Below are 22217 nucleotides of genomic sequence, written 5' to 3'. Positions count from 1 at the left end.
ACTGACATGAACAATACCATAAACAACAGAGTGTACTGAGTCGCCTATGATACCCTCCATATGTTGCTATTCCGTAGAGAACTAATAAGTCATGCCTCTCTAACCCTGTAATTTCAAAATCTCATTTCAAATCTACTTATTGGCTGATATATCATATCTATACACATAGACAGTTATAGACTGCGATAACAAGACACGCCCATCCAAAATACAAAAAAAAAAAATGTGTAAATAAAAACATTAACAAGGTTTCGACCAAGCAATACTTCTCTGACCGGACCATTACTAAAGAAGTTTCCTCACAAACACAAACAGACGACCAATATTTGTATATGATCACACACATTTAATTGAAAAATTAGACGGACTATTTTGATGACGTAGGCTTTCAGCTTGTACGTCATTCTGAGTCTCAATAAAAAAAAACGGTTAGACCAATCGAAGAATAAAGATTCATTCGTTTGACTCTCCTTTCGTCTTTAGAAAACTGGAAAATATGTAAAAAACATTTTTTATCTAATGATTTTAGTTTTTAATTTATTAGTATAAATAAGTACTAACTTTTTTAGGAGAATTCGTCAGGCAACTATTGCAAGAGCGCTTCGCTTGTTCCGTTTTTATGGTTAGTGGCTGCATGACGGCGAGCCCGTCGATGATCTGCCGGTCACCAGGACAGCAGAGCGAGTCAGGCAAGCATGGCTTGCCTAGCTTAGCCTCTTCCATTTTGTTGGGTTCCCTGTTAAAAGGTTAGGATGTTAATGAATATATGAATTTAAAGTTTTTCGAAGATTTCATCTGCGGTGGGCCGCCTATTTAACCCTTCTTTGTATACTGGTGGAAATTTCCATCATAACATTGAATGCCCAAAAATTATATAAAAGAACAAGTTCACTTTAAGTTGATAGTGTCTGGATACCTTTTTAATGTTCATTGCAGAAAAAAAAACAGCTGTCAACCATTTTTACTTTAATTTTGAACATGAATTATAATATCATCACCTTGATTTATTTCACCAATAAAAAATCATGCAAAGAAGGGTTAAATTTAGGAGTAGCAATGGACGAAAAATACCATGTGCGTTATAGTCTATTCTATGATTATGTGTATGGTGGAAGGTAATATCACCTTGTCATGATTGAAGCATTGTTATTTGTTAGCTATTCGCGCTAGTAAAAAAATAAATAAGTTTTGATAGCTGAAATGAAAATTATTCATAAGAATCATGTTAAGAAGAGAATAAAAATTTAACGTTTCGCATGCTTAAAGTTATTTGTTCGTGTTCGGTAAGTTTTTTTGGGAAAAACATTCTGACTTTGACAAAATATTTCCATAAAAGTTGCTAATGGTTTCGATTCCAACACTAAGAACAAACAATTACATAGAAGAAATGAAAAAATAAAAACTGTAAATCTTATAGTTTCTTCTTATGCAAATATAATTAAAAATATAATATAATTTTATTTTATTTATAAAAGAGGACGAAAGGTACACCTTCAGTCGCTATTTTTCTCAATTCATAGCAGACTAGTGCATAGAAAATGTTTGATATGTCAAATATTTGACAATAACAAATTTTATATTACTAGTTTATATATTAGCCACAGTTTATGTATAAAGTATGCAAGCAGGTTGTATCTGAATTTGGTAGGGTTATACGGCCGTATAAGATTTTCTATACACTAGCTTGCTATGAACTGATAATTTTATCACTCCTTCTATGTGTAATTCCTTGTTGTTAGTTCCAACATGATATATAAGCTGTCAGTTTACTCACTTGTCAGTGAGTAATACTCGCTGGGAACAATTAAGCAACTCGAGCTGTAGCGGCGAGTACGGCGAGTTCGGTGGCGGGGTCGGCACACCGAAACTCGACAGTGACGTCGACAGCAGACTCTCCGTCACTGCACAAAGAAATACACAGGTTATACTTACTCAAACTCACAGATATAAGAAATTTCGCGACTCTACTTATATTTTTCATCAAAGAGATAAGTCTTCTGCATAGATATCTATATTCCACTCGTGTTTCTGGCGTGAAGTAGCTGTTTGCATGGCTATGTTTCGGTCTGAAGGGTGAGATATGGTAGAGAAATTACACACACAGTTAGTTTACAGGATGCCCATGGTGCTGTTCATGTCTACAGGCGACGGTTACCACTTTCCATCAGTTGGCCGTTAGCCGTTTTTTGGCCGTGTACTATTTTAAAATCATAAAGTATTTTGAAACAGTTCGTTGATTTCTATTGCCATGTACTAACACAGAAAAACGACCTGTGTTTCACCACCAATTACTTGACTACTTAGTATACACGGCTATAGGACAATTCGAAGTTGCGAGCAATTCGCTAGCAACCAAAGTTGCTACATGCTCATTTCCAGATGCCAATGCTGAAGACCAAAGTGGTCGCGCTACGGTGTTACTATTATCTAATACTGGTGAAAATACCAAAACGAGGTAACCCATAAAACTTCTAATCTACGAATACTAATGGCCCGACTGGTGGAAAGTGGCATTGTCTATAGACACTAATGCACTGAGCTATCGCTCATGGAATCGCCACTCCTGTGAACTGACATGTCACTTGTTAATTTAAACATATACATAAATTGCACAATTCCATTCACAAAAACATGTAGTAAACAAGTGAGCCACAGATAAGCTGAAGCAAATGAAGCTGACCTTGTTTTAGTCGGACTACTTCAGTAATGCGATAGCAAGCAATCTCAAAGGCCAGTCCAAATTTGTGCGTTAAATATGTATATGGCTTCGGGAATCCGTACAAAACCCGTTTAAAATACTTGATGCCAATTCGTGGTAACTCATTAGTACCTAGTAGATTACCTAAAAGTTTATTCAGCAGATGTGCAAATCTCCCAATATTCCCGCGTTGTATACACTCATGCAATAGTTGCGCGTGAGTGGACGAGTCTATTTCCGTCGTGGCCCAAGGGACGTGGGACCTTAATTATACTGTCACTCCGCAGTTGGCGACTCACGCGCACATGTGGCTCGTAATATATTACTATAGTTACATCGAGTTTATTGTGTAACTGCTTAAAACCCGCGGCGTTGTTTATCAATTATTTTAATCCCGTGGCCAATAATAAGTGGAGATAGCAAATAAATTGACGGCAGTGGTAACTGTCATGTACGTATATAAAGTTGAAACTGAATCGTTTTAAGATAGTGTTCTACCAGTGGAATTGTATTTTTTGTTTTAAATGGATATCAACATATCGAAAAAAAAAAAACAAACACTATGATCATTCCAAACTAATTTGACAGTCTATGTAATTAAGAGGCTCAAAGCTATCATAGAAATAACAATAGAGATAGAAAACTCTTTTAAAGCATGCTAATGATGGAGATTTCATCACGTATAGACGACTCTAATGTAAAAGATATTATACCATCCACGGCCCCACGTTATCATTCCCGAGGATAGGTTCTGGCCTCTTGTCTCACACAGATTGCATTTACTATTTAGGCCTTATCTATCTGAGCAGTTTATCTAATCTGACCCTACAAACCGAAATACAACATCATTTCTGCTTTACGATATGGATATGGGAAAGTGACCAAGGGATAAGTCTATGCCACATTTTAATGAGGGAAAGAGATTGTTAATATTGAGGGTTCCCTTGCTAGCAACATAACCTGTCCAGTTGGCCTTCGAGTGGTCCCTCTTAGTCATCAATTATTACGGTTAATTTCCGGCTAATTTAACATGATGGACCAACTGAACGACTTTATCCTCACTTGCCATCCCGCATTGGTAAACCAAGAGATAGACACGAGTTGAAAACAAATCCATTTCGTGCACCAAAAAATGCCACATTAGCGAATCGTTCTGTCGCGGATCTTTCGAGGTTTTAAGCATCTAGTTTCTCTCCTTCACAACATCTGATCCATCCTTAGTGTGAGGGTTTTTCACCAGATTTACTGTCAGACACAGGATGTTTGACATCGCATACGGTTCGCGACATAAGATCGAATTGTCTGCAATGGAAAATCTGCTTAATATGATGAAAACGAATACATGAAACAGTATACTCTGTTATATCCATGGTACTTGCTCATGTCTATAAATGACGGTTACCACTTTCCATCATCTGAACAGGCAGCTTGTTTGCGATTCTGTTTCATAAAAAAAAAGAATAGCGTAGCACGGAGCTCTGTTTCAAGTTCTATCCACAAGTTTTATTACATCATACATCCGGATTAAAGACGATTCTACAGTACAATGGCCTTATGTATTTTAACGATTAATACACAGTACTTCTAATGATATATAATATGTTTACAAACGACAAGGAGTTGATACTACGCAGTTGCTCAACTCCTGCGCACATGTGGCGTACGATGGTGATCACAATGAAAATAAAAAAGAAACAAGTATTAGTAGTCCGGACAGATGACTACTTCGAGTGTGGTAACATTCGCGACAGTTATTCTATAATATTTTTAAACGAGTTTTAAAAGAAGTTGGTTCTCAATTCGTCTGAATTTTTTCTGAGTTTATGTTACGCTATCACGTCGCCAAGTCTAAAATGATTTTAACAATTCTTTTTGCAATTAATCAATACAGTTTATGGGATATTAGTCCAATTTCAACTGTGACGTCTGAAGCGGCTGTTCTATTTTGCGGAATGGATAATAACTTGATTGTGGAGCAAAATCTATTGATAGGGTTCACTTTTACGTAGATTTCGTTTCGATTTTGTGATGACTGAAGCTATCATTCTGTGGAGTAAAAACAAAGTAAAAATGAGAAAATAAACCCGATTTCAATTGTGACGAAACCACTTATTTCGACTTTGAAACTAAACTATTGAACCTATTTTGATAAAATTTCTATGGGACCAATCTGTAAGCATATTCTTTCAGATCAAAAAGAGTTTTCCAAATCGGTTTATTACTGGAGTTATGAGATAACAGGCATAAAAAATACAACCGAATTAAAAACCTCCTCTGGTCCTATGGTTTACTATCAACTCAATTCATTCTTTCTGTAATATGTCCGATTGCAGAAGAATAATTATAATCAACTTATAAATGGCGAAGATATCGCGTCACAAGGGCATAAGAAAATTCAGACGAATTGATAAATACGAGGGAGGTCCTATTAGAATCGTTTCAAAATAAGAACTCACAGTGAGGCGTTTTTGATCGGCCGATTTTGGCGTTCAGATCGGACATCTAGTTTGTATTCAAATATCATGAACGCGCAATGTAATTTGACTGTTACTATGTTCACGTGTAAACTATAAAAATAAGTTATACACAGAATACCTAATAACACTACTACGTTCCGTTGGTGTTACGATATTGAAATATGTGCCCAAGTTCTCGCGGAGTGATCAATATTCATAAGTCATGTCACGTGTTATAACGAGTACGTCACAACAAAAATATGTTGGTTCGGTGGATGCGAGGCGGGCTGTCAGGTACGCCGTGTGTTTGCGCCTGTCGCCGAGGATCTGCCACGGAACCGGTAACCCTTGGGTTGATTTAAATAAACAAGCTAACGTGGTATGTCAGAATGAACAAAACTAATAAAACAAAAAAAAATAGATAAACAAAATATTTATTCAAGTAACCTTTAAGGTTAAACATTTTTAAATAGAAAATTTTTATGATTTTATCGCCCAATTAGGAACGTAATTTCGATATCAGGTTAAAATTCTGACAAGCTTTATAACATCATCGTGAGAAATGTTGTTTCGTAATTTAGCAGTACTGACCAGCTTTTACCCGTGACTTTAAGCGCGTGACAGAGATATATTTATTGCCCGAGATACAAAATAATCTATGTCCTTCTTCATCCAATATAATACGTTGTATTAGTGAGGAAGTAAATAAATATTTTGTACCATTGACATCGTAGAACTATAGGGCTACAGGTATAAATCAGTGCATTAGTTTTCAGCAAGTCATTCACTGAGTTATGGCCTATTTGTATGACTGCGACACAATGATGAAATAGTAGGATTCGCGATTGACAATTTTAAAATTATTAAGAATTGTCGCTTCTCGTTTTTACATCTACTTCAATGTAAATTTGCATGTGTATAAATTATATTGGTTATTAATTTGTCTGTGTGAAGAGGCCTACCCTCTTAGAAGGAGCAAAAATCGCGATAAACTTGATAACCCGTAGTGAAAACTATTGTATTTTTGTACTATTGTGTACAATATATTTAATAATTATTTCACTAATATTGTCCGCAATTAATGATCATAGTTTTGTCTTAGTATAAAACTACCACTAGCAAGTTCGTTAATTTCTATTTCTCACCTTTGTGTATAGCTGGACGATTGCCGCCCGGCGTCGGAAACAAAGAGTACAGCGGGAAGCGGGCCACACCTGGGTAAAAATAAACAAAATTATTAAATACACAAAATATAGACAGCGGACTTGTCGCTACTTGTGCCGTGCACACATAATATACTTCTAAAAACGCCCTTTGTCTTCGAGGTGGTCGCGCGTATATTTTTATTGGTAAACTAACTTCCACGCGCGATTTTGTTCGCGTCGATATTCGTTAATGAATATTTTAAATTCAAATAGATACCACGAACGTTTAAGTTATGGAATGAGCTCCCTATCGAGGCTTCTCCAAGAGACTGAGTTTCTTCAGGATCGGCAATACGCGCGTTACGCCCCTGGTATTGTAGGTGTTCATAGGTTACGGTAACTGCTTACCATCAAGTGAGCCGTATACTTGTTAGCCACCTTGGTGGTATAAAAAAAATGCTGAACCGGTTCTGATTTCTTTTTTTAAATTAATTGGCGTACACAACAGACTCCAATCGATTTAAGTTACAAACATTTATAAAAAAATACCAAGGATACGAACTAGATTAAAACAGTCTGCGTTTTAATCTATTTCATACCATTGTTTTTTGTTTCACTTAGATTAAAGGGAAATGCCAGCATCACGTCTATAAATAAGAATACGTCAAAGCAATACGTCTATAATTAAGAATGTGTTAAAAAAAAATTCAAAACAATTGTAGCGATTTTGATAAAATTTCTACGGGGCCAATCAATAAGTATATCCTTTCAGATAAAAAAAGAATTCCCCAAATCGGTTTATAATTGACAGAATTATAAGGTAACGAATATAAAAAAAAAATGAATCCTTTTTGAAGTCGGTTAAAAACATATTATTGTATATATATTACATAACTATCTAACATCATTCACAGTCCACACGGTACAGAAGCCAAAATAACAATTTTAACCTTTCAGTCAGTTTATCTGTTTGTTTTTATGTTTGAACGTTGAAAATAATGAACTCATTTTAATACTACCTACATATATTTAGATTATTCAAGTCGGTTACAAATAATGTCTAAGCAGTGTTTGCACTTATATCTCAAGAATGTTTTAAAATGATATGAACAAGTTTTGAATGGGATAAGATTAATTTATATTTCATACATTCATGTAACATTTAAAACTGAATCTTGTTATCCATGTAATAGGCATAAAAATGATAATTTTACCTATTTACATGAAGATTGAGTGGAAATGAATGAATTAATGAAAACTCTTTAGTGTTCCCTTCAAAGAATGATACAGATTATAAAGATTAATATTATGTACACATGAACTAAAGTACATAAAAGCAAGAAAAAGAGGCAATTAGAAACTGCAATATGTGGTGTCACAGGGAATTAAACAAATCAATATAGGACGCAGATATTATTTCGTTTTGGCATAAATAAATAAATAATTAGCAATAAAAAATTATAAGGAATTTTTTATCTGTATCGGTAGTTATAAAACCAATATGGCCGCAACATGAAAAATCCATTTGGCGGTCATTTTACGGCATCCCAAAAATATAGAGCGGTAGCAATTTGGTTCTATTTGATTTTTTAAATATTTTTTTTTCTTGTCATTAAAAATCGGACTGTTACATTAAAAATAAGTACCAGGCATACATACCTTGGTGCAGGTCAGAGGGCGGGCGGGAGCGGGAGCCCCCCGCCGCCCCGCCCAGCATCGCCTCTCGTGCAGAACCACCTCACCACCTGCACGCACACAAATGCAAAATTTAATTACGTTGTAATCGCTGCTTGTTGAATACACTTTGAAGTCATGTGCCCCCATTACACAAAAGGTTGAGGCAGAAATTCAAAGGACGCGCATAAAATTCGATAAAAAAAAATCGACTTCTAACTACATTTTTTTTTTGACGGGTGAAAATAGTATGGTAACCCCGTCTGCGGTAACGGGATACGCTGGCGGAGCACCAGTGAAGGGTGATAGATGAGAATGAAAACAGCCCAGTTAGCCCATCATGATGAATTCATCAGGAATTAACCATGATAGTTTCCAGGGGGAACCGCGAGGAGGTTGACCTGGTTGGGTATATTGCTAGCAATTCTCAGTCTCCATTACTAACAATCCCTTTTATCCCTACTACTACATATTAAGAAGCCTTTCACATGTGCCTACAACGAAAAAAAAACAGAGTTTTGAAGATTTACACAATTAACGGATTAATTTGCTTAGATTATATAGATAGAGCGTTTCATACAATTTTGCGTGATAAATATTTATAACTTTAATATTTTTGTTGTATTTTAATTTCTGCATGTTTTTAATGCGTTTTAGACGAAACAGTGTCCACGGTACTGCTTACGTCTATAGGCGACGGTTACTTTCTTCGGTTATTTTCCATCAGGTGGGCCGTCAGCTTGTTTGCCATTCTAAGTTGTATAAAAAACAGGGTTACAAATAAAAAATAGTTTAGGAAATACAAACTAAGCCATTTAATAGGTGCTCACAAGTAGTAACAAAATAGATTTACTACAATATTTAGTACAACACATGAAGCAACAGAAGCAATAATAATAGGAATTAACAAAAAAAATGAAGCTTTAGAACTACGTAAAAGAAAGCTATGATAAACCTCTTAAATATAAAAAGGCACGATATCTGTACACGCTAATCTGCCAACCTGTTCAACCGATTTTAATGAAATAATGCAAATGTGTATGTATTGCTTCAACTTGAGAGATAATATGATAGTTTTTTGTCCATTTAAGAAAAATGAATCCGGTAGATGGCAGTAAAGGGCAATATAACGTTTGCTAGGTCAATTAGTAATAAATAAAAATAAAATTGTTTTTCTGAAAAAATCTGAGCATTATTATTGACAATGTTGTTGTAGTTTTCAATAGTATTTGTTTGTTTTATTTTGTTTATATTTGTTTAATTTTGTTTAGTACTGTCTAATTTTGTGTTTCGTTTACTTGTATTTTATTTTGTGCAAATTCTAGTGGCTACCAAATTACTATTTAAGTATATAATTATGTATTATTTTACCTGTTTGTTTGCCTTAAATAAATAAATAAAATACAACATTTTAGGCAACATTAGTCTCGAAAAGCTACATAAATAATAATTCCCCAAACAAAAGCAGCGGTAGATACCAAATTATAGAAATTTTAGCTTCAATGAATTCTCGAGATCTATTGCGTTCCAGGAATTCTAGGGCTACTACTAAATCTACTTTGGCGCAGACAGTATTTATACCTAACAACAAATATATCTATGTACGTAAGAATTTGCCGTGTGGTCCCGGCTTAAAATAGGCCACCCCTTCCTTTCCCGTGGGTGTCGTGAGAGGCGACTAAGGGAGATTGAGGGATGGGCAAGTGCATGTCTCTTAAAACATCTCCAAAGCCTAACTGCGGTTACCAATCCGCCTGCCAAGCGTGGCAACAATGATGATGATGATGATGTAAGGATAGACTCGTAGACACTTTATTTTTTACATTCTTCAAGAACCTAGAATGAAGATAACTTATGGTATATGAGTAATAATGGAATGGTACCCCGCTTGCGCTACACTAGCGGGTCACCAGTGAGGGATGATAGGTGAGGATGCAAGCAGGTCAGTTGGCAAGTGAAGAATTCATAAAGAATTAACCAAGATGTTTTCTAAAGGGAAACGCGTGAAGGTCATATTGATATCGCTGGCAATGAGGCGATTAGATCCCCATTACTAACAATCCCTTTCCCCCCGTACGTACAATTAGATGAAGCATCTTTTAGCGTATTGGTATATGAGAACAAAAGTTTTAAAGACTGAGTGATGATGATGAAATGACTACATATCATCTCATCTCTGTCCTCTTCGTGTTTCAACCGTGAAGCAGTTGTGTTTGCATGGCTGTGTTTCAGTTTGAAGGGTGGGATATGGCTGGGTACAGAGGAATAACACCTGAGTCCTCAGGAATGGCAACGCATGGGGGGTATCATGGGCGAAACAGTATACTCTATTATGTCCATGGTACTGCTCATGTCTATAGGCGACGGTTATCTTTTTCCATCTATATCTATAATATATAAGAATAAAGAATTCTGTTGTAGTGATCTTCCTAAAATAATAAAAATGATCTAGACTATGTATGTGTATGGGAGACATTTAAGAAAAAAATATAAGAGTGTATGTTTCATTTCTAGAAGTGTCTTTATTATTTTATTTCCTTGGTATTTCTAATTCTGAAATCGAAGGGTATGAAGTAGCGGGTAAAAAGCTAGTGAAATGAAAACCAAGTCTGGCAAACTTTTTATTTAAACTTTTACCTACAACAAGCATATAATAAATAGGTGTTGTACTAGGGGCACATAAACGACTAAACGGTAGACAAACCTATATAATATACTATTTACGTTTTACATAAAAATAATAAAAACTCCAACTACTTTTTAATACGGGAGGCGCTAAAGTTATTTCAATGAATCTAATTACCGCATGCTCAATGAATAATGTATCAAATAATCGCACGGGGAAACAAGCAGGCCTTCCGTTGGCTTTTTTGCAATTAATATCTTTAACGGTCGCCGGATCGCATTTATTATCTCGACGCATGTGTTCAGTTCTTGTATTTAAAATTTTCATATTGGATTAATTACGAACGATCTATAATGATTAATGTTGTAAGCGGTAGGTATTCAATGAAGAATAGAATTATTCGAGTAATATATTGTACTATGTCGTAAGAGGCGACTAAGGGAGCATAATGGTCGAGGGATGGGCAGCAGTATTCCTCTAAGAACATCACTAAAGCCTAACTGCGGTTGGCAAACCACCTGCTAAGCGTGGCAACTACTGTCAAAGCTCCCAATCACGGGTATTTATGTTCATTTATTTTAAAATGTTTAATACATTTTATTAAACATATGTTGTAATCTCTCAAAATATTTATTTAATTTACAATTTTTTTGTTTCTCTCTGTTTAGTGCAACGGTTGACTGGTAGAGAATGCCATCAGGCACCAAGTCCGCCCTGTTCCATGTTCCATGTTCTAATGTGTGCAAAAGTATAAATAGATAAATAAATTTATTAACGAAGTATATTCCGATCATTAATTATTGATGAACAAAAAAGGTGGCATGCACCCGATTGATGACTTCATTATGAAACAAACTGCCTATTAATTATTATTGTTATATAAAAACGGACTTTTTTCAAACCGAAAAGCCTGTAACCTTGCTATGATTTTTAAAAAATTCGCTGCTAATTCCTATCAGTGGGGGGAAGGGATTGTTAGTAATAAGGAGGTTAGTCATGCTATCAATTTACCCTATCAGGTAGACCTCCACGCGATTCCCCCTGGAAACCATCGTGATTAATTTATCGTTGAATTCGTCACGGTGGGCTAACTGACCTGTCCTTTCATTCTCACCTATTACCCCTCACTGATGCCCTGCCAGCGTATACCGATAACGCAGGCGGGGTTACTATTCCATTATCAGCCATTAAAAAAATCCTATCAGTGATAGGAATTAAATTTTTTTTTGTTATTTTTTTGTAGCAATGTTTTTTATCTCCTCAGGATATTATAACTAATCCTATTAATTATAAAAAAACGATGTCTGTACATGGGATCGATATGGATCGATGTGATGGGAGCTGTTTGAGGAAAATTAGTGTAACAGCTCTTAATAAGGTCTAACTTAACACCTCATCTTAACTGTCCACTGCTGAACATAACCCTCCTCCCTCTTCAGAGGTTTTGCCAGTAGTCGCCACGCTTGGCAGGCGGATTGGAAACCGTAGTCAGGCCTTAGAGATGCTTTAAGAGTTATGCTGCTGCCCATCCTTCGCCCTCCTTAGTCGCCTCTTACAACGTCCACGGGATAGGAAGGAGTAGCCTATTCTATGCCGGGACCACACGACTAACCCGATTGCTATAAATTTATTTTTTTATCATGATAAATAGTTAATCTAAGTTTTTTTTTTATGGGTGTGATTGGAATGGTAACGGTATCTGTATACGCTGGCAGGACACCAGTGAGAGATGATAGGTTAGGATGAAGGCAGGTCAGTTTTTTTTTAAATCGGTGATAATGAAATGGTAACCTGCGCTATAGGTATACGCTGGAGGGGTACCAATGAGGAATGTTAGGTGACGATGAAAGCAGGTAAGTTAGCCCATCGTGACGAATTTAACAAGAATTAACCACAATGGTCTCCAGGGGCGACCGTGTAGCGGTCGACCTGATGAGGTATATTGCTAGCAATAAGACTGTTATATCCCACTACTAACAATCTTTTCCCCCAATTCTTACTGATTATTTATTCTACTTCTAAAATCCACATGCACCAAGTACTTAGTGGGTAAAAAACTAGCAAAAATTAATTCAGAAGAATCCAAGAAAGTTAAAGTAAGTGATCAAGTTAACAAGGCAAGAAATTAAGTTAAAAGAAAAAAAGTATAAAAGAGGGGAGGAGAAGACAACAGGTAGCGGCGGGCGCCACAGACTAGGCTAACAGAAACGTAGAGGAGGTCTTGGTAACGTAACTATTGCAATATGTAATTAGTATACAACGACATCGATTAATTAAACACATTTATATAAAAACCTACTCGTTTATTTGAAAAATATAAAGAACTTAAAACTTGTAATAGAATTAGATCGACAAAAGTTATTTACCATAGAAACAATCCAAAAAATATCTGTATTTCTGTGCTCTTATTTTCAGAACATGTTTTAATACAATTTCTAAATCTTCTAGACTAAAATTAGTAATCATTACTAAGACAGTTCACTCAATAGTAATAATCTTTTACAAATTGTTAGCGAAGTAAGTTGGTAATTTTCAATAGGTTACGAACGTTACGATACGAATGAATGTAGTAATACATAAATACCTAAACGGCGCCAAACCGTTGAAAACGAACGTCTGGCAAACGTGTCTCGTCTACAAAGCGTTTTATTCCGATCTCCTTGTATTTCTGACGCCTTAGTACATCGTATCGACGCTCACTTTCAAATCGACGTAACAACGTCGCAAGTTGGCTCGCACTCGTACGTAATAAGGCGACTTGTTTCCATTCTGTTAATTTATTCTTTTGTTGATCTAAATTATTTTTTCTTGTTTATATTAAAACTATTATAACAAACTTTTATGTTACGTAATTAATATTATTTATAAAGAATTGCAACGTATGATTCATTTTTTTTTTATTTCATTCTTAAGTATTTATTACAAATATGGGCAACATCATTGGGAATTTAAGGCAAAAGAAAGAGACAAAGCTATCGATCGATCGATATAGCATAGGAGGGAAAGGAATTATTAGTAATGGGGATTTGTCACCTCCGTTACTAGCAATATACCTTATCAGGTCGACCTCCACGCGGTTCCCCTTGGAAACCATCGTGGTTAATTCTTGTGGAATTTATCACGATGGGCAGACCTGCTATCATTCTCACCTATCATCGTTAGTAGACAGGGTTGCCATTCCATTATCATCCTACAAAAAAACTTGCATAGCAGAATAGCAAAAAAAAAAAAATTACACAATTGAGAATTCCTTGCTTCTGAAAGTCCTTAAACAAATGTTTCCAAGTAGAAAGGGATTATTAATAATGGCAGTTCCACTGTTTTTTTTTTCTAACGACGTTGATGGAATGGTAAACCTGCTATCAGTATACGTTGGCAGAACAGGGGAATTGCTTGGAGATCGACCTGATAGATACCGCTAGCCATGCGGTTTTGAGACTCCATCACTAACAATCCCTTTTGCCCAGCTCCATTGATATTAATATATCCTGTCAGATCGATCTCCGATCGGGTTTTTACCTGGTAACTATTTTATTTAATTGACTAACTGACCTACTCTCATCCTCACGTATCATCTCTAACTGGTAGCCCGCCAGTGTAAACCGACGGCATAGAGATACCATTCCATTTTCACCCATAAAAAAAAGTATATTAACCGACTGCGTTATAAAAAAACGAAGATGTCGCCAATGTTTTGGAATAAGTTTTCGACGACCAGTATGAACATCATCTAATGTTGTTTACGGTCGACGGGTAACGGCCATTGCGGCCGTTGGATTCCATTCCATCCATTCCAGTATGACTTTGTACCTGTTTTTACAACACAGGGGGCAAACGAGAATGCGGCTCACCTGATAGTAAGTGACTACCGCTGCCCATGATCACTCGCAACACCAAATTTGTATTGCAGCATTGCAGGTGTGCTGCCGGCCTTTTTCTAGTGTAGAGTAACTATTTTTTTTATGGGTGATAATGGAATGGTAAACCCGGGCTGCGCTATCGGGATACGCTGACGGGGCACCGGTGAGGGATGACAGGTGAGGATGAAAAGGCAGGTCAGTTAGCCCACCGTGACGAATTGCACTAGAATTAATCACCATGGTTTCCAGGGGGAACCGCGTGGAGGTCGACCAGATGAGTCAATGAGACCTCATTACTAATAATCCCTTTCCCCCCGAGTAACTATAATTAGGTTATTTCTCAATCAACATTTATTGCCGATTAAAAACAACGGGAAGTGCGTACGGTGCTCACACTTGTCTTACCTGTTAACAATTTATTGCCTTCTTCCGTACGAATGCCTGCTTACCGATTTTGAATTAACTTCAAAATGAAATAGGTTCTCAATTCGGTTGTATTTTTTTTTTGTATGTCTGTTACCTAATATCTCCGTCAGTTGTAAATGGATTTGGAGGATGTTTTTTTAACTAAAAGGATATAGTTACAGATTGAAATTTTATCATAAAAGATTCAGTAGTTTCGTTTAAAAACCAAAATAAATGGGTTTCCCACAATTGAAGACGATTTTCTTTTATGAAACGCAATGTTAAATTATATAAAATACCAATTTTATTTTAATGAGACTTTATACAAAAGACGCTGACGGCCCACCTGATAGAAAGTGGTTACCGGCGCCTATAGACATGAGCAGTACCATGGACATAACAGATACCCCCCCATGCGTTGCCATTCCTGAGGACTAAGGTGTTATTCCTCTATACCCTGTAAATTCACTGCCATATCCCACTCATAGGTACACCACCAAATCGAAACACAGCCATACAAACACAGCTGCTTGACGGTGGAAACACGATTCGGAGAGAAGTACTCAATTTATAATACTTACCATAGGGAGACTTTCGTACAAAGTCTCCCTCTGGTAAATATTATAAATAAATAAATAATAAAAGTAATATATATTATTAATAAATAAATAAATATTTTTTCTTATTGTACGATCCCGGTACAGTCGTAATCCTGTATAACACAGAAAACAATGCGTTTTCACTGCGAGGCGAACCAATTAAGTTATCATATAATTGGACACAGCCCGCTTTGGCGGAACAAAGTGTACGGGCCGCCGTTTTGCTCTGTTGTTAAACATTGTTCTATGTAATTACGGCGTCACATAAGACAGATTATACCGGTTAATACCGGTTCGTGCCGGATTAACTGTTGAGTTGTAATAACAACTGTTATTTTTCGACTCGGAACCATCGAGACATATAAATGAAGTAATTAAAATCACACAGACATAATACACTTTCTTTTTTAGTAAAATACATTTTCTAAAATTAATAATAAAATATCCTTTTTTTTTTTACTTCATATTTAAAAACCCCAAAACTATTTAATATTCAGATAAAAAAAAGAACAATTGCAAATTATAATACAATTTCGAATGTGTTGTTAAAAAAAAAACTAATAATCGAAACGTTAGAATGAGAAAAAAGATAAATAACCAAGTGAAAAAAAAGAAGTACAAAAGCGCGGCGCTCGACGGACGGACAGACGAAAAAAAAGTTATATTGTTCCGTGTCTTATTAAACAGTGAGAGATGTTCGGAATAAATTATGTTAACCCATTTCAAAAGTTTTTAAAGGGAAGTTATAAACGGGTGGGATTAGTCCCTTCTTAGAATTCCGACGACGGTGTTAGGTTTAAAAAAAAAATACAATGCCATATACGTGGATGGTCGTTCGCGTTGGTGCGAGTTTCAAGTCTGGCAATTAATTTTTATATGTACTTATTCGAAGTGAATGGAAGTCTTTTGTTTGTCTACGCTTATTATGCGAGTTAATTTTCAATGGTTTAATCAGCAAATTTATTAATTGGGACTATTTTTATTTTTCATTTGAAGCTGTACTTCGAAAGAGAAATAAGTAAACCGAACTATATTTACAGAAAGTCAGTGGATGCAGGTGGCTCAGGACCGTTCCTTACGGCAGTCTTTTTTTTTATACAACTTAGAATGGCAAACAAGCTGGCAGCCCACCTGATGGAAAGTGGTAACCGTCATCTATAGACATAAGCAATACCATGGACATAACAGAGTATACTGGTTTCGCCCATGATACCCCCCATGAGTTGCCATTCCTAAGGACTCAAATGTTATTCCTCTGTACCCAGTAAATTCACTCCATATCCCACCCTTCAAACCGAAACATAGCCATGCAAACACAACTGCTTCACGGTTGAAACACGAATGGGAGAGTGGTACCCAAGCAATCGACTTTTGTACAAAGACTCCCTCAGTCTATGAGAGAGGCCTATGTGATACTTTCAAAGTGTAAAGTCACTTAACACCTCGCGGCGTTCTCTACCAGTCAATCATAAGGTAAACAGAGATGTAAATTTATTATATTCTGTGTGAAAGAGGAACGAGAGAGGTTTTATGCTATTTGAAGATATAAAGGTGACATAACAGGGCTACTTATGTAGTCCTACAATAATAGCTCCTTGTCGTACAAAATTTCTACATGAACTTACCAGTCTATATATAAGTCAGGTTATACCACGGGATAAACAGTACTGTTTCATAGTATTTATAGTTTATACATAGAATGGTCTACTCCTTCCTTTCCCGTGGGTGTCGTAAGAGGCGACTAAAGGAATTTAATGGCCGAAAGATGGCCAGCTGCGTTCCTCTATAAACATCACCAAAGCCTAATTGCGGTTGTCAACCTGTCTGCCAAGCGTGGCAACTACTATCAAAACCTATTGGGAAACCTATATACCTATAGGGAGAGGCCTATGGCTGATATGATGATGATGATGATGATATATCATGTACTAAGTAAAAAACTTATTCGTACACAATTAAGTATCTAATTGCGTCAATTATTTTCAATCCCATCTAGAAACGAGACAATACTCTAGGGTGTTCTGTTACTCTAGTAACTACTGGTACAGAATTAGCCAATACTTACTGCCAAAAAAATTTTATTACCAAGGTGTTTATCAAAAAATGTGTGTATTCGCCTGCATACATATGTACATACAAGAACAGCACTATGGACAGAATATATGTGTTTGACCGTATGACACTTCTTACAAGTAGGGGGAAAGGGATTGTTAGTAGTAATGTCTAACGGCCCCGTTGCTAGCAATATACCCTATTGGGTCAATCTCTACACGGTTCTTCTTGCAAACCATCGTGGTTTTCTTGTGGAATTCGTTATGAATGGGTCGACTGACCTATTTTCCTTCTCACCTATTATGATTCCCTGGTACTCTGTCAGAGGTGACCATTCCATTTACATCCATTAAAAAAAAAATATATAAAATAAAGCCTCTCACGAGTTTCTTCACATAACTTGGGTTCTCCGAGTAAAGACAATGATGAATATAACAAAACTGCAACACAAAGACAGATCTCTAAAGAAAATCACCTTCTTGAACACCGAAATAAGGAAATTAAAGCTGAATAGGCAATTTCCGTGTCGACTGTACATCAATGTACAGTCGGCGGCGGGCGATGGCGCGGAGAATAGGCAGTTTGCTGTTTACGAGTTGGTCGCTACTGGCCCGCCGCACGCAACCCGCGCTTGGTCGCGCCTGCAATTGCTACTGTTCAATTTAGACATGTTTATTCACATTTTATTCCTAGTGAAGTTCGTTCAACCCCGTGCTAAAAATGCAATAGATTTTGAACCCTAAAAACCGATATGACTGCAAGTAGAGATGGATGGAAGGGAAAATAATATTTTAATGGATGAAAATGGAATGCTAACCTCGCCTGCGAGGGGGGAAAGGGATTGTTAGTAACGGAGACTGAAATCCCATTGCTAGCAATATACCCAACTAGGTCGACCTCCTCGCGGTTCTCCCTGGAAACTATCATGGTTAATTCCTGATGAATTCGTCATGATGGGCTAACTGGCCTGTTTTCATTCTCATCTATCACCCTTCACTGGTGCTCCGCCAGCGTATCCCGTTAGCGCAGGCGGGGTTACCATACCATTTTCACCCATCAAAAAAAAAAAACCTCGCCTGCGATATCGGTATATGTTGGGGCAACACTACCAGTTTTCATAGGTATTTCTTAATAAATGATAATGAAATGGTGACCCTGCCTACGCTAATGGTATACGCTGGCAGAGCACCAGTGAAGGATGACAGGTGACGATAAAGCTGTAAGTCGATCAGTCGTGACAAATTCAACAATAAAGCATCACGATTGTTTCCAGGGTGAACCGCGAGGAGATCAACCTGATCCAATTGCTAACAATGCACCCTATTGTTAGCAATTGGGTTACAAATCCCCATTACTAACAATCCCTTCTCCCCCCCCCCCTATCCTGTGCAATCTACACTAATATTATAAAGAAGAAAGATTTGTATTTTTGTGTGTATGTTTGTAATGAATATACTCAAAAACTACTTAGCCGATTTCAAAAATTCTTTCAACATTAGAAAACTACATTCACCCTGAGTAACATAGGCTATATATATTGCTAGAAAAGATTAGGGATTCTTACTAAAACTTTAGTAACGTAACTCAAGGTGTAAAAAAAATGCTATAAAATATCTTTGGTCGCGTGCGCTGCGGAAACTATTGGTGATAGAACAAAACTATGTTCTACAATATTGAAGAAAATATCAATAACTACAAAAAACTTCGCGATACTATATGCCCAACTATTATCGATATGTCACAATAACCACTTTTTAAAATGTATAAATGTCTACCCGTGCAAAGCCGGGACGGGCTGCTAGTTATGAATAATCACCTGTCACTTACATCTTTAGTAATTTAAGTTCTTGTCCATTATTTCGTACGCATGATTTTCAGAAATTCAAATTCATGTCGTTTATTGCACGAATGGGCACAACATACAAATATTACATGAAAATATTCTTTTTAAGCCCATTATTACATATTATGTGGCTCTATACACACCGCATAGAAGGAGGAAACCCATTGACATCAATAAAAATATATAACAGATTGCCAGAAACACTAAAAAATGAAGAAAATGACAATATTTTTGCAAGAAGTCTTAAAAAGTTATTAATTAGTAAATGCTACTATACTATTGACGAATACTTGAATGACAAGCAGAATTTATCTTGTAATTTATAGATAAATAACTAATTATGAATTGAATATACCAATTTTTGATGTCATATCAAGATCAAACTAACTTTAGTTTTTAAGTTACACCTTTAGGAACACAACACTGTAAACTGCATTTAATTTGGTATAGTAGTTTTTACGTGATACCAGAATAAACATACAGACAAACGGACAGATAAAATTTCTAATAAATGATTATTTTACCTTCTGTTAATCATACTAAAACTTCTTACATTTTTTTTAAATACCTATGTCATAAACATTTGTCCAGCTACAATTTAATATAAATTTGTTTGCCCAGTAGTGGAAAGAGAAATACATATATACACATACATATAAGCTACATCTGCAATATAAAAAAAAAAACCAAAAATAACTTTCCGGGGTGGAGTGGACACCCCGGACGGAAGTCGTCGTCGGCACCAGGGGTCCAGGCCGGGGGAGGAGGGCGCTGCTTGGCAACCAGTCGAGACGAGACCAAATATTATTGCTTCGATGTAGATATACTATTATACATAGTATCGGGTGAGTGTCGGGTAATAGAAAGAAATCCTACTAATTTTGTGGTGACAAATGTTTGTAAGTCTGTTAGTCACGTTTAAACGGCTGAAAGGATTTGAATGAAATTTGGTACACGCATAGTTCTGTATACTAACATATTGGATTCTTTTATATACTAATTCAATATCTTTTGGAGTAATCAATAAAGAGTATCTATCTATCAATATGGATTCATGCGGATGACAGTTTCTGCGAAAAAAGGCTTGTAGTTAAAGAAATGTTGAGCAATTTATCCATTTTTTCATTACTATTTACTAGTAACCGACATAGCCCGAAGGACAAGCAAACTGAATTGACAATGGGCTCGTTACATAGACTATAGGGGAGACACTACGGGCAAATGCAGTATAAGATGACCCCCAACTAGATGGAGTGACTACTACAAATGCATTGCAGACAGTCAGTAGATACAGTTGGCTCGGGATCATTCTTTACGCCAGTTTATGGGGGAGTTCTTATTCAGCAGTGGATAGCTTATGGCTGATCTGATGATGATGATTTATCTAGAGTTAATTTCCATTTCATTATCATCTATAAATGACCATTGACCACAGAGATTGTCATTGTCTTAGGACCGCTATATAATCTAAAGCTATTCTTGGTCACAACAGAATATCAGTGTTTTGCTCTTTTAAGGGCAAAGCAATAAACTGAGCTGTGACCATTTTGTGTTACTATGGCACACACAGGAAAGGAAGAATCCTGATCATTACCACTCCAGCTTGCTTATCCTTCGGATAATGTCGGTCATTTTCATACTTTTCCGAATATTCACATTTTGGATTATATCTTGCAAAAAAATTTCAAAGCACAGTCCTCTCCACGGGGGGGGGGGGGGAATGGGATTGTTAACAATGGAGTTTGACAGCCCCATTGCTAGCAATATACCTTATCAGGTCGACCTCCACGTGGTTCCCCCTGGAAACCATCGTGAACAATTCTTGCTGAATTCGTCACGATGGGCTAACTAAACTGCTTCATCCTCACTTATCATCCTTCACAGGTGCCCCCCGGTGTATACTGTTAGCGCGGCTGGGGTTACCATTCCATTATCACCCATTAAAAAAAGTCCTCTCCACGGGGGGAAAGGGATTGTTAGTAATGGAGACTGAGAATCCCATTGCTATCAATATACCCAACCAGGTCGACCTCCTCGCGGTTCTCCCTGGAAACAATCATGGTTAATTCCTGATGAATTCATCATGATGGGCTAGCTGGCCTGTTTTCATTCTCATCTATCACCCTTCACTGGTGCTCCGCCAGCGTATCCCGTTAGCGCAGGCGGGGTTACCATACCATTTTCACCCATCAAAAAAATAAGTCCTCTCCACAACTCGCTGAGTAAGTTTGTGGACAGGTGCATTCTAACATAGTGTTATGTTTACCATAACAATAATAATCTAGAAATGCCTCTGAATACCCCAGAGATTGCAGTCGTGAGTATATTTATTTACTCCATATAACAAAATAGAAGATACATATGTATTATAGGTTACGTACGAATACGAACAAGCAGTTAACATAAATGTGAGGATTACTGCGGAGAATGGAATCCAATTAACATTTACAATTTACCTACGACTTTAGATACATAGCTCTCGCTTATACCTATCAAGGTAAGTACAGACAAAAGATATTATGTATAATTTGAAAATCGAATACTGAATTGGCCGATTTGTATAATTGCTGAAAATAATGTCTTAAATAGAGGAATAAAGTATTACAATTTGAAAATCGAATACTGGATTGGCTGATTTTGTATAATTGTCGAAAAAATGTCGCAAATAGAGGTATAAAATATTATAATTTGAAAATCGAATACTATTCGTTCGATTTCGTATAATCGCCGAAGAACCTTGGTTCGTATTTATCAAGCTTTGGTCGCAAATTCTCCTTCACGCAGCCTTTGATAATTCTATATAGAAAGAACATTGAGTGTAAAAAACCTGCTAACTTTTAGTCAGCCAAACGTCAAATA

At 36.5% G+C, this 22217-nt stretch overlaps 1 protein-coding gene across 2 annotated transcripts in view; it reads right to left on the bottom strand.

Moving 5' to 3' along the window:
- The window catches only part of LOC113514011 (protein winged eye), a 157100-nt gene that overhangs the window by 52738 nt on the left and 82145 nt on the right, over positions 1-22217 (bottom strand). For both annotated transcript variants that reach the window (XM_026897997.3, XM_052894420.1), the window contains exons 2-5: positions 7959-8044; positions 6300-6368; positions 1775-1901; positions 562-736 (exon numbers count right to left, since the gene is read on the bottom strand). In XM_026897997.3, the coding sequence (XP_026753798.2) occupies positions 562-736; positions 1775-1901; positions 6300-6368; positions 7959-8016 (429 nt within the window). In that variant the 5' untranslated portion in view covers positions 8017-8044. The remainder of the gene's footprint in view (positions 1-561; positions 737-1774; positions 1902-6299; positions 6369-7958; positions 8045-22217) is intronic.

Source organism: Galleria mellonella, unplaced genomic scaffold (assembly GCF_026898425.1).
Source record: "Galleria mellonella isolate WM207_F2 unplaced genomic scaffold, CSIRO_AGI_GalMel_v1 utg116, whole genome shotgun sequence".
NCBI lineage: Eukaryota > Metazoa > Arthropoda > Insecta > Lepidoptera > Pyralidae > Galleria > Galleria mellonella.
This window is presented reverse-complemented; position numbering and strand designations above follow the sequence as displayed.